Source organism: Leptopilina boulardi, unplaced genomic scaffold (genome assembly GCF_019393585.1).
Source record: "Leptopilina boulardi isolate dan_hultmark-lab unplaced genomic scaffold, ZJU_Lbou_2.1 LbouV2_371, whole genome shotgun sequence".
NCBI lineage: Eukaryota > Metazoa > Arthropoda > Insecta > Hymenoptera > Figitidae > Leptopilina > Leptopilina boulardi.
The window spans coordinates 3,730,677-3,744,746 of NW_026137942.1; the positions used below are offsets into that span (position 1 = coordinate 3,730,677).

The 14,070-nt window shown below is 28.6% G+C and overlaps 1 protein-coding gene across 1 annotated transcript; it reads left to right on the top strand.

The window, feature by feature from the left end:
* Positions 1–12,393: 12,393 nt before the first annotated feature.
* On the top strand, positions 12,394–12,915 carry LOC127287620 (uncharacterized). The gene has a single exon (XM_051314646.1). It carries the CDS (start codon positions 12,394–12,396, stop codon positions 12,913–12,915), a length of 522 nt encoding a protein of 173 aa, XP_051170603.1.
* The last annotated feature ends 1,155 nt before the right edge of the window (positions 12,916–14,070 follow it).

Genomic DNA, 14,070 nt, shown 5'->3' on the forward strand with positions numbered 1-14,070 from the left:
AACCACACGCTAAAGCTGGCATAGGTATATGGTTGAACCATAAGCACTCTCTAAACGTTACCGAAAGAGCAAGTAAAAAACAAACTAATAACAGCGCAGAAATCGAAGCCATTATGAGAGCTATCGAAATAATAAAATTGCTAGGTTATAAAAAAATTAGAGTACATAGAAACTCCAAGCTTGCGATAGAAGGACTAACAAATTGGGTACCAAAATGGGAAAAAAATGGTTGGAAAACTAGTCGTAAACGGGATGTTCTTAGTAAAAACAATTTCAAAGAAATGAAAAAAATAATCAAAGGAATAACAGTAGAGTTAATATATGAACCGGGTCATAGTGGAATAACCGAAAATGAAGAGGCAGATAAATTAGCTAAATTAGCAATAGAATAATACACGAAAGAATTATTAAGATACTATTAACTAAGAAACACATTATAATTTATGTTTACAGAAAAATGAACTACGCAATAGGAATATTATTACTAACCGTATGGATAATCAAAATAACGTATGCAGAAATCGACAATGAAGACATTAGCATAATAACAATGAATAAAGGTATAGGCATATACTTTGAAAGAATGCCCGCAATACGTAGAGTAGCAGGTTCCTGGAGAACAGCAGTGATACTGAATATGGAAAATTTTAAGTCACACTTCAAGGAGTTAGACGAGGGTTTAAATGCTACAGAAAAGGCGTGTAAACAGATTTTAGGATATAATTGCGAACAATTCGTATCACATGAAACAATAAAAAGTAGGGTAGCAATAATAAAGTTAAAATGGAAAAAGCTGGAGAAAATCATCGGAGATTTAAGAAGACACAAAAGAATATAAAAAAGGAATAAAAACAAAACAGAAAAATAAGTAAAAGAAATGCACCATTAATAAGTGTATTAGTAAAAATAATCGGACCAACTATAGGTTTACTTACTTATGACGAAGGGGAAAATTATAAAGAAATAATGAGGGATCTAAATGAGGCTCAAAGGAATATTTCACATTTAGTAGGAGAACAGACACATGTAGTAAGAGCAGAATTGCATACGCTCTACGATATGGCAGAAGAACAACATAACTCATCGCAACAGTCGAGAAAGGAATTAATGAAAACTGAAAGAGAAATACTAGATTTAAAAAATCAAACTAGTATAATAGAATACACAGGAAATTTAAGAGAACAAATAATACTATGGACTAGACAAATAGATACTTATGAGCACAATTTAGATCATACTTTAGAAATCTTAAAAGAAGCAAAAGAAGGACATCTTTCTTCAGAATTGTTATCAGACGAACTATTGATAACAATAGCAACGGAAGCAAAAAAATATTTAAAGGACCAAGAATTTCCCATGCCTATAGACGAAATAAGCACAACAACAATCAGTAAAATAGCGGAAGTAAAATTACTAATAGACACAAATAATTTAATTCTATCGTTAGACATACCTTTAGGGGAAGAAAAAGTTTATATACTCTACAGGATGCATGAACTACCAGTCAAACAGGACAAAAAAATAATCATAGCAATAGAGCATACATACTACCGCATTCCAGATATTTAGCTATAACAGCCAACGAAAGATTTTACTTTTATTTGACAGAAGAACAATTATCCAATTGCTATCTAACTAATGAACAATATATTTGTCACCACAAATACGGGGCATATGATATACTTCTAACACCTAGCTGTGAACCAAAATTAAGAAGAAAACCCACAAACGAAACCCTAAGAAATTGCGACGTACGAATAACTAAGGACCAACAACCACTATGGGAACCACTAACAACTACTGGAAGTTGGCTTTATTCACTAGTGAAGAATGAAGCACTATATCTGAAATGTAAAGACAAGGAACCTGAAACCTACCAAATAAGAGGAATAGGAATAATTCACATAAGTACAAAATGTACACTAACAATTGACGCAGTACAGTTGCCAATTTTAGCAATAAAAGAAAATCCGCACCAATATACATATAAACCAAAATTAGAACTGAAACTAGAACACATATCACCCATAACAAAGAAATTAAATTCACAAAAAATCAACGACGAAAACGATAAACTACACCCGTATTGGAAAAAAATGGAAACAGATGTAACGCTAAAAGAACTGGAAAAAGAATTGAAAACACAAAGCCTACACACACTAGGACAATTAGAACACAATCATTATTCAAATTATACATTAGCAGTGTGCATTACACTAAGTATAATCATAATAATAAGTCAAATAATAATTTGTATAAAAAAGAAAAAACTCATTCATAACAACAAATAAACGCCCAAAAGAAAGAAGAAATCAACAAAAATCATGGAAGAAAATTATGAAATACCTTCTCTAATAAGTACCGTCCAGAACATAAACGCTACAAACAACGAAACGGAAAGAAATTCGAGCCTTGAAAATCCCTCAAAGGAAACAAAAATTACCTACACAAAGAATAAATCGAGAGGAGTAATAAAACAAGATATAGATATACATTAAAAACAAAAAAAAAATAGGGAAGAAAAAAAATTCAAAATAACGCGGAACTAAAATTTAAAAAAAAAGAGAAGATATATATTTAAATATCCCATAAGTTAAACTAATCGAAAAACACATGAACTTAAATATACACGTACAACAATACTGTATCATGAACACATAAGTAGATGGTATCGATTAGCAACCTAAAAAAATCAGCGAAGACGGAAGTACCCCTAATAGGTACAACGGTCTAAAAATAGGTAAGCCGTATAAAAATTTTTTTTTTGATCCTCAATCTCAGCAGACACGACGAAAAGTTTGGCCCATTAAATCCTATAAGGTCCACCTACAAAAAGGGCATTATTTAGAAAAAAATTACTAAAGAAGTAAAACAATAAAAACAACATGAAAAGATAACTCACCTTCAATGATACAAAAACAAGAACAAGTCAACGGCCAATAACTGCAAAAGTTTACCTACAAAAAGGGCTTTATTTAGAAAAAATTACCAAATAAATAAAACAATAAAAATAACATGAAAAGATAACTTACCTTTAATGACATTAATATGAGAACAAACCAATCACCAAATACTGCAAAAATTTTACCTACAAAAAGGGTTTTCTTTAGAAAAAGTATTAAAGAAATAAAACAATAAAAAGAACATGAAAAGAAAACTCACCTAAAAAAAAGGAAGAATTTTTTTTCCAACGCTATTCCTAAAAAAAAATATATGTATAAAACAAACGAAATTTTACAAAAAAAATTTACCAAAGCCCACAACAAAAGTGAACAATTAAAATATATATATATATATATATATATATATATATATATATACTTAAAATACTAAACAAAAGGGGGATTAAATTAAATAACAAAAGCATAATTATTAAAGGAAAATAAATATAACATACTCTTACAATTAATAGTCAAAATAAAATTCGGGGTAATAAAAAAAACAAAGGAGGGTTACAGTAAATTAAAATTTTTTAATGAAAAAAAAAGAAAACCACTATAATTTTAATAAGAATATTGTTTTAAAAAACAAAATTATTTGCCATCATAATTACAATACAACAACAAAAAAAGAGGCTATTAAATTCTTTCCAAATCATACAATACAAAAAAAAATAATACGAAAAATATTAAAATATTAATACAGGTAAATAAAAGATTAAAAGACGACATGTCAAAACATTGACTCAGCGAAAACACGTGTAATATGACACGCGCACTCGCTAGGCAGAACAGAAAAGAAAATTTTTTTTTGTTCAATTTGAAGATTTAATAAAAAAATAATAAGTAAATAAAAAAAAAGGATTAAATACCTAGATAGAACAAAAGGGAAGGAAAATATTCAAAAATATATAACATACCAAAAAAGGATCCAAGATTTTTTTTTCTTCATACCCTACAATAAATAAACAAAAAAAACACAATATAAAAAAAAACACACAGACACGCACATGAAAAAAAATTATACACAAAACACCACACCGAAAAATTTTAAAATAAAAAAAGGACAATCAATAACAATATTTAAAAAAAACAATTAAAACACAAGCACAATCGAAAAGTGGCACGCGCGCGGTAATAAAACTAATGACTGAATGTCAAACGGGAGCGCGGGACGAAACACGAGGGGAAAACAATACACCGCGGAACCGTAAGATGTGGACACTCATACGTAAAAGGGGAAAGCACCTTCAACAGTGAGAAACGGCTGACATCATATAAACAAAAAATGTGAATTGCCAAATAACTATAAATTAGAAAAATTTATAAAATATCATATATGTTTCTTGTTTACTATATTATTAAGAAACTAAAACTTACTATCATTAAAAAAAAAACGAAGGGAGGTGTCTAAAAAAAATTATATATAACAAATACAAAAAAAAAAACAAGAAACTTTCTCAATTAATTACGGTAAAATTTTTATTTTAAAAAAAAAAGTTCAGAAGGAAGGATACAATGAATGTAATAAAACGTTTTTTTAACACAGTACATAAATTTATTTTATAAAAACATACGTCATTCACGCTACAATTGCTCTATGGGTAGAATGTGATGTGTAAGGGTAATATTAAAATGAGTAGTGTAATTATATCGCTAAAAAAAGAGAAATAGAGAGTAAATTAAAAAAAAAATATATATATATATATAATAATAGCAAACTGAGTAGGAAAATATGAACAATAAAATAGACTTACCCGCGGCAACCTCCAAACACTTTATCTAATTGTAACTTTTCCAATTGGAACCGTTTTCAAACCAAAAAGGAAACAACAGAATCCACACCACTAATTGCCAGTTCCATGGCAAGCGCGTAAGAAGAATAATCCAAATTATGAGACATAGTAAATAGGAAAGATGATTTTTTTTATATAGAAAATTTTTTTTTGTAAAAAAAAAGAGTAGCAACTATTGCAAAGAACGCGAAACGAATCACTAACAAAAGAGAGAACACACCTAAAGGAAACCATTTCTGCCAATTTGCAGAAAACAGAACAATATATATATATATATATATATATAATAAAACTATGAGGTAGAAAAGTAAAGAAAAGACAATTCAGCAAAAAAAAAATAAATACCAAACAGTGAACTAATACTAATATAAAATATCATACTACATTTAAAAAAAAAAAATATATATATATATATATATAAGAATACAAAGGGAAGTTAACAATATTACTAGTACGATTATTATATATAACTCTTGATATATATACATAAACAAATCTAAAAAAAAAAGATAAATATTTTTACCATAAATTTATAAAAGTGTTAAATTCATTAACAAAAACAGGTGTAATAACTTAATCATATTTTAAATATAATAGATAGAGAAAAGACGCATGCAATACATATATATTCTATTGGGTCACTAACAAGTTAAAAAAAATACATCTTTTATACAAACGGAATTCCCAATCTTAATTTTGTATTATATAGACTGTCAAGGGACGACAGCCAATAAGAAGGGGGGTATGAAATACCACATTTATAAATATTTTTTTTAGGTATTTCACATAAAAATAAATTTTCTTTTGTATTTTTTTTATCCCAGTATATTTTTTTTCTCAAATTGAGGTTTAGAAATTTTAGAAATTTATACGTAAAATTTAAATGACATATTATACATATTTGAATCGTTAATAAACAAATTTGTCTCATATATATACAACTACAAAAATTAAACATTTTTTTATTATTGTTTTTACACACTTAATTTTTTTCATATATTATTTTGCTTTTTTTCAAAATCTTGGAACTCTCTACTTTTACTACAGTTCTAAGTTGAGAACAGTAATTAATAGAGAATTCCAAATCTTAACCAAATTTATTTACAGAAAAACTAAGATTGGAAAACATAATACCAAAAAAAAACATACAACACCAGCAACATCCAAGAAACAACACAACACCAAAACAACAAAAACAATGTAATCAAGAGGAAATTATGTAATTTTTTCGAAACAACTATTATAATAGACTGTCAAGGGACGATAGCGCTTGGAAGGGGGGTATTTGTTACGTATGAATTTCGTAACTTCTTATTAATAAATTATTAACATTATTAATAATTCATTAATACAATACTTTAAAAAAAGGGACACAAATATGCAACTCAAACAAATAACACTTTATAAACATTACAAGAAATGCCTTTAGAATCTCTGAGAGATGTCCAAATAATTATATATTAAATATTAACTTTCAATTAATAACCTTAATTATAAAGAAGACCTATTTAAAATTCATGATAAATTGAGAAACTAAGTGAACTAAATTAATTCAAGAAACAAAGGATGGCGCAATAAAGATTGCTGCATCCAAAGTATGTCAGTACAAAAAGAACTGGAATACTACCCCAATATTGCAAGGTTGCAATAAAGAACATTGGCAACAATAAATTACTAAATAAAACATACTTTTTCCCACCAAAAGTCAGCTCAATAAAACCAGTAGACACAAGGAGTGTCAGTTAGTTGTGAGTTGTTAGTAGAGGAGATTGAGCTCAGTGTGGAGCTTGGAGTTTTTGAGAGTTTTAAGTTGGAGTTTGAGTCTCTGAGTTGAGAGACTTTTAGAAACAAACCTTTGGTTCGAGGTTGTTTCTGTTTTGAGTTTATTACTGAGTTTTAATTGGAGTTGTGATTTTTGAAGTGAGATTATTTAAAGAGTATTAGAGTTTTGAGTATTTTAAAGAGATAAAGATTTATTTATTTTAAAGAGTATTTTAAAGAGATATTGAATAATTGTGGTTTTGAAAAAGAGAATTTAATTTTGAATTTGATTTAAAAGATACACGAATGAGTTTTTGAGAATCACTTAGTTTTGAAATTGAGAGTGAAAATTAAATAGTAAATGAGAAAATAAAGTCTATAGCATATACTGAGTTTTGAGATTGTTTTAATAATTGTTTGAAGGAAGAGAATATAATATAACTAAAACAAATTGAAGAGTTAATTAAATACTTAAATTGAGATAAGTCGATTATTTTGAAGGATATAAATCTGAGGAAATTCCAGAGGTAAATATACGTAAGAGTTCAGAGACTCTTAACATAACACACACACAACATTATTACACGTACATTCATTCACACGTAAATTGTATTAGAATACAGAATACTGTAATAATGTATTATTTAAGTTGTTACACAATATATATTTATATATAACTATTTAAATATTTGTTTATTCTTTTATTTCAAATATTCCTAATCAATTGTTCTGATTAATATGGGATTTCAACCAACTCACTGAATAATAGTGAGGTAAGGAAGTGATCCACTACCTATTACAATATAATTTGTCCAAAGGGCAACGTATGTTAAGGTACCTAGGTCTTTTAGAGGTTTAGAAAATATCAATCTTTGATTGATATTGAATAATTTTCTAATATTCAAAATTCATCTTTAACAAAAATAAAAGCAAAATAAAATTGTAATTTATTTAAATATTATCGGAATATTGAATTACGAATAATCAATTTTTTACATCGATATTATCGATATTATTGTATATCGATACTGATATTCGATATACAACTGTAAACAAAGAAAGCTGCTTGCTGTTGCAGTACATAACAACAGCAATTAATTTCAGCTTTATATGAATACATAAATATTTCGTAATTTATTTATTATTCTATTACTGCATGGATTTTTTCGTTAATTGTACCAATCGTATTGGTTATGTTTTTATATAGCGTTAGTTTTGAAAATAGCTGGAATGTCATTGCGTCCATAGCTTTTCTAACCTATAAATATTCTTGTTGTTTCTCGCGTAGTGTTAAAAATGTTTTATTTATCGTAAATTTTAGTTTGCCATTCATGTTGAGATGTCACCACTAGGGTTGGAAAGTCTGAAAAAAATCGATTTTCGATTATTCGAAGCGATCTTTTCTTTTATATTATCAAAATCGATTATCCGATAGAAAAATTCGATTTTTTTTCAAATTAGAAAATAAGTAGACACTTTTTTATGAAAGTATTTATTTTATTTTAGACTTTTTAAAATTTTCAATTTTAATGATATATATTAAATATATATTAAAATATATACTTTGAAATACAAAAGACTAGTAATAATACTGAGATCATGAAATTTTTAATTTAATGATCGAATCACTTTTCAACTAAAAATCAATGAAAGGAGAATATCTTCGTGTATAGTTATGTACTTATGTACGTACATACTGAAATCATCTAATTTTAAATTACTCGGTGGCATTGTTAAACTAAAACATAGTAAATACAGCAAAATACTGCTTGACAAAAAAAAATAAAATTTGTAACTTTCATTATCATAGTTTTTTAAGTTAGCGTGGTAAACTACATGTACAAGCACTCTATCGCAACGGCAGCTAACCTCAACTCAAAAGATCACACCAGAACGCACGTTTTCTCAAATTTTTTTTCCGATCTATTTTATTTTACAAATTACATACTTACTCTTACATACGAACTATGCGTTCGCGTAAAACTATGTAATGTAAGCGTCGCACCGGACAAAAAGTTTTCGTGAAAATATATCTGTGTGTGTAGACGCTGTGAAACGAAGGAAAGAAACCTAAAATCGATAATCGACCACAAATAATCGATTATCTGTCGATTATCGCAATTGACAATTGATTGTAAAAATCCGATTTCTGATGTCCGATAATCGAATTTCGATTGAAATCGAAATCGATTTTTCCAACCCTAGTCACCACTTAAAATTATATATTCTGAAAGATTAGTAAATTGATTAATTTTTCACTATTTTGAGCAAATTAATTTTTGAAAAATCATGATTTACTGGTTGTATGTAAAAGGTTTTTTCAGATTTTTTATGTTAATCATATTAAGGTATCACATCGGCACTAATCGGACTCAAAAGTTTGTAGCTCGCATTACTACTTCCCGCACTATACTTTCGCCCTCAACTCCCTATACTCTCAGCCCCTACTTCTACAAATACACTCGTACACGTATACCCCACACTAGCAGCGATTTGAAGGAGAAGGAGGTTTGACAACGTCGCTATAAGTCTCGCTTTGACTACTGTGGACTACTGTCTCTCTCTAACTAATGTTACCATCCTGCGATGTTGCCACATCAAAGTGGCGGGTGTGCTATATATTCCAAATGACGTCATGAAATAGAATTTTTAATTTATAATTACAAATAAACGGCACGGTAAATTATAAATTTCTTTGTATATTTTAGTTCCAAATTTATTCGTGAATTCAACATTAGTTTTTGAAAAAAATTTATAGAAAACTTCTGATGATATTTATGAAAATGTACTTCTCCCCCATACATTAGTCCCGTCTCCCATGCAAAAAAAGCAACTTTGATTGCTAATATCTCTGGTTCCGTACGGCGAAAATTCTTCATATTTTGCAAATTTGTCAAGAATGATAATAAGAACATATGGTAAAATTTTCAAGAAAATTTATAGAAAACGGTTTTACCGATGTGATACCTTAAGTTTAGACTGGATAGAATACTATATTAGTATTTTATATTTTGTAAAATATTTAGTAATAGAATCGAACATAATCTATAAGATTACTGAATTAAATGCATCGATTTCACGGAGGTCTATCATTAATTTTTTTTAAATTGTGTTTTTGTATAATGTAACCTATAAAGTAATTTCATTATATTTTTTTGATATATAGGTACTTTTAAAATGAGTGATAATAACATAAGAAATATGTCCATAGGTTTTTTATATAATTATGTCGGGTCCGAGTAGAAAATCAGATGCAGTCAGAAAATGGGAATCAGGAGCATCGAAAAGAAAAAGAAAAGCTGCCGAGGCATTGTCAAATGAAGCCATGAGTTCTACTATGATTAAGTTTCTTAAAAAATCTTCGAATGATTCAACTGTAAACTCCGATGAATCTGTTTTCCAAAATATAGTACAAGAAAATTTATCAAAAAATATAACTGAAGAAGTTTTTTCAAATGAAATGGAAAATAAGTCTGATTCTGAATATCGTATGATGAATGATCCTAGTGAAAATGAAGAGGTTTTAGAAGAGATTGATTTTACTGAGAATAAAAGTGATGAAAATAAAGAACCTAATCCAAATGTTGCTTTACCAGAGTCATTGATAAGTACAGATCCAGGCAAGTGGACATTTTTTATTATGGACTCGCACCGTCGCTACTTAATTGAAATTGAGTCTTATAAAAATTCAGAAATTCAAGATGATCATTATCCCAAAGATATTGACAAAAGACATTTTTCTAATTCTTATTATGTTAGAAAATTAAGTAATGGCGAATCTCAACCCGGCTGAAAAAACTTGTACAAGAAAATGTACAAGTTCTTGTACATGTTCATTAATGAACTTGTACATTTTCTTGTACATGTTCAAGTAATGTTCTTGAACAAGTTCAGCATCCGGAATTGAGACATGTTCTTGTACCAGAACTTGTACAAGATCATGGATACGAAAATATACTTGTACAAGAAAATGTACATGTTCTTGTACATATTTTTTGGGCAGGTTTCATGTACAAGTACTTTAACATGAACACATTTATGTTCTTGTACAAGAACATTTGTTTAAAAATGTTTTTGAAAAAAATTTGAAATTTTAATAAGTTATAATTATTAAGACTCTTCACTTATGCATGCTAAAAATTATTGCGCAGCTGTAAAGGCTTAAGAAAACTACTGCGCAGCCTTTAAAGTTTTTAATTTTTAATTTAAAAGACATAAATGAACATGTACAAGAACATGTTCCACATCTGGTACAAGAAAATTTACATGAAACCTGCACAAAAAATATGTACAAGAACATGTACATTTTCTTGTACAAGTATATTTTTTTGTTCAGGATCTTGTACAAGTTCTGGTACAAGAACATGTCTCAATTCCGGATACTGAACTTGTTCAAGAACATTACATGAACATGTACAAGAATATGTACAAGTTCATTAATGAACATGTACAAGAACTTGTACATTTTCTTGTACAAGTTTTTTTAGCCGGGAACAGCGCAAGTGGCTAGCTTTCCTTGTAAACTTTTTTCTAATTCGCAAACACATGTGGTACGTGAAGGATGTGATGATTGGAGACATTTGAGCAACATTTTAAAGAAGCATGAAAACAATCAGGAACACATGTTGTGCATGTTTAAATGGATGGAATTTCATAAAGCAATCAAACTCGGGAAAACAATTGATATGGAAAATGAAAGATTGCTGCAAGAATTTCCGAAATATTGGTACAATGTGTTTCAAAGATTGGTAGATGTAATAAATTTTTTGGCCTCACATAACCTGGCATTTAGAGGTCACAGAGAGTCTTCAAATTTGGAGAATTCTGAAAATTCGGGCAACTATCTAGACCTAATTAAACTGTTGTCTAAATATGATCACGTATTAAGCGAGCATTTGCAAAACTTTAATGAAAAAAAAATTAGACAAAGTTATATGAGTCCTGAGATTCAAAATAAATTGATCACACTAATGTCTAAATCATTAATTGATAAAGTAATTGAAAAAGTAAAACAAGCCAAATATTTCGCATTTATGCTCGATTGCACTAGAGACGTAAGTCGAACTGAACAAATGTCCATTATTTTAAGATTTTGCAATGCTTTGACTGGCGAACTAGAAGAACATTTTATTGGATTTACAGCAGCATCAGAAACAATGGAGGAATTTTTAACAAAGTTAGTACTAAACGAACTGGAAAAACATGGTTTAGATATTCAAAACTGTCGTGGTCGAGGATATGATAATGGTGCGAATATGGTGCGTATTAATAAAGGTGTTAAAACACGAATATTAAACATAAATCAAAGAGCTTTCTTTACACCATGCGGTTGTCATAGTTGGAACCTGATACTAGTTGATGCAGCCAAATCATCTTCGACTGCAACTACATTTTTTGGTTATATACAAAAAATTTATTTGTTATTTTCATCATCTAGTAAACGCTGGGAGCTACTGAAAGATAAATTAAAGTTAACATTAAAATCTTTGTCTGATACGCAAAGGGAAAGTAGAATTTCTGCCGTTAATGCGATCATTTTACAATTTGGTAAGATCATTGATTGTATAAATGAGTTGAAAGATCAAACAAAAGAAGCGGATGTCTTGTGTGATTGTGAGGACGTTTTAAAAGAAATGATCACTTTTGAATTTATTGTTTCAATCCATGTTTGGTATGAAGTATTACTGCGTGTGAACAATATAAGCAAAATTTGGAAATCAGTCCTAATTGATTTGAATGTGGCTGTTGATTATTTACGAGATTTTAAGGATTGGCTTTAAGAATGTCGCAATTCTGGCTACGAGAGAACCCTTGCTGAAGCTCGACAATTTAGAGAAAAATGTGCTTATAAAATCCCACCTGATTTTAAAAAGAAAAGAATCGCTAGAAAGAAAAGAATGTTTGATTACGAACACGTCGATGAACCTGTACAATCTGCTGAAAAAGAATTCGAAATAAACTTCTTTAATGCAATGATTGACCGAATTGCACAAGATATCAAATGGAGATTTAATGCCCTAAATGAATACCACGAACAATTTGGTTTCATTTACGATATAAATTGCTTAAAATCTTTATCGAAAGAAGACCTTTTGAAGCATTGCAGTAATTTAGGAGAAGTTCTTCGAGAAGGTGAGAATAGTGATATACAATCACATGAATTATATGAAGAACTTCAAATTATACAGTCAACTTTGCCCAAAGACATTATTGATGGTAAACAACTTCTTCAGTATATTGTGGAAAACAATTTACAGGAAATATACCCAAACAGTTACATAATTATCAGAATTTTGCTTACTATTCCAGTCAACACAGCTTCAGCAGAGAGGTTTTTCAAAGTTAAAATTGATAAAGAATTTTTTGCGAAACACAATGACCCAAGAACGACTTTCAGGATTAGCAGTTTTATCCATTGAAAGCGAAATAGCGTCCACTTTAAGTCATGAAGAAATCCTCAAAAATTTTATTGCAAAAAAAAGTTGAATTTTACCTTACTGTAAGAAGTAGTGATAAGTGTAACTTCACTTAAAATGTTGTAAAATATATTATTTATAACAAAGTGTATTCATAATGTGACTAAAAATATATGTTGTGTTCAAGTCTAAAACAGTATAAGGGACCTCACTAAGTTTGTCTTGCCTACCCTTAAATATAGTCCAGCTACTTTAACTAAAAAGTTTGACTAATATGGATCCAAAATCGGATTTTTGACGATCATTATACATCATATCAGAAGTAAAAATCTGTTGAGATCAAAATCCTAGCTGCTCCTTTTTTCGAGATATCGGTCTTTTCGTTTATTGAGCTTTGCGAATATTTTAAAAACACTCAAATTGAAAATTGTCGAATTTTTATCTCGTTGCTTTTAAGTGTGTTGTATTATACTGATTATTATAGTTTATGCAAGTTATCCATTTATATACTTTTTTGTTTCAAAGTTTTAAACCTATTGCTTAGTTTGAAAATTATTCAACTTATTATTTTGCTTATGATATTATACTAATATCATTCTCTACTAGTTGCAATAAAAAATTTTATTGTTTCGTTCTTTCTAAATAATATAAATTAATTTAATGTGCAAAAAGTATTTAAATATAAAAAATATATTTAAGATACTTTTGTAAGATTTGTTTGCCGCCGACGTGTAGGTAAAAGTTCAAAACTGATTGTTTTTAGAATAATCTCAAAATGCAATTGTGACGTTGTAAAATTTACAATTTTACAAACCACAAAGGTTTATTTATTTTTCAATATATTAAATCACTTTGTTTATTATTCCTGTTAAAGACGGAAGTTAATTAACAAAAGAAAATAAAATAGATAACTTGACGAGAAATAATAAATATATAGAAAGAATACTAATTTTTATTATTTAACAATTCCGCTTATTTGGAAAGCGTAAATGCTCTTCGCTAAACAATTTTAGAATAAGGTAGTGGACTACCTCTCAGTAAATTATTAATTCAATAAACCCGGATAGACGGTATTTAAGAGAAAATGTTAAAAAGAAATATGAGACAAAGTAATTCAATGTGAAATAAATAAATGGAGTCAAATTAAATTAACACTCA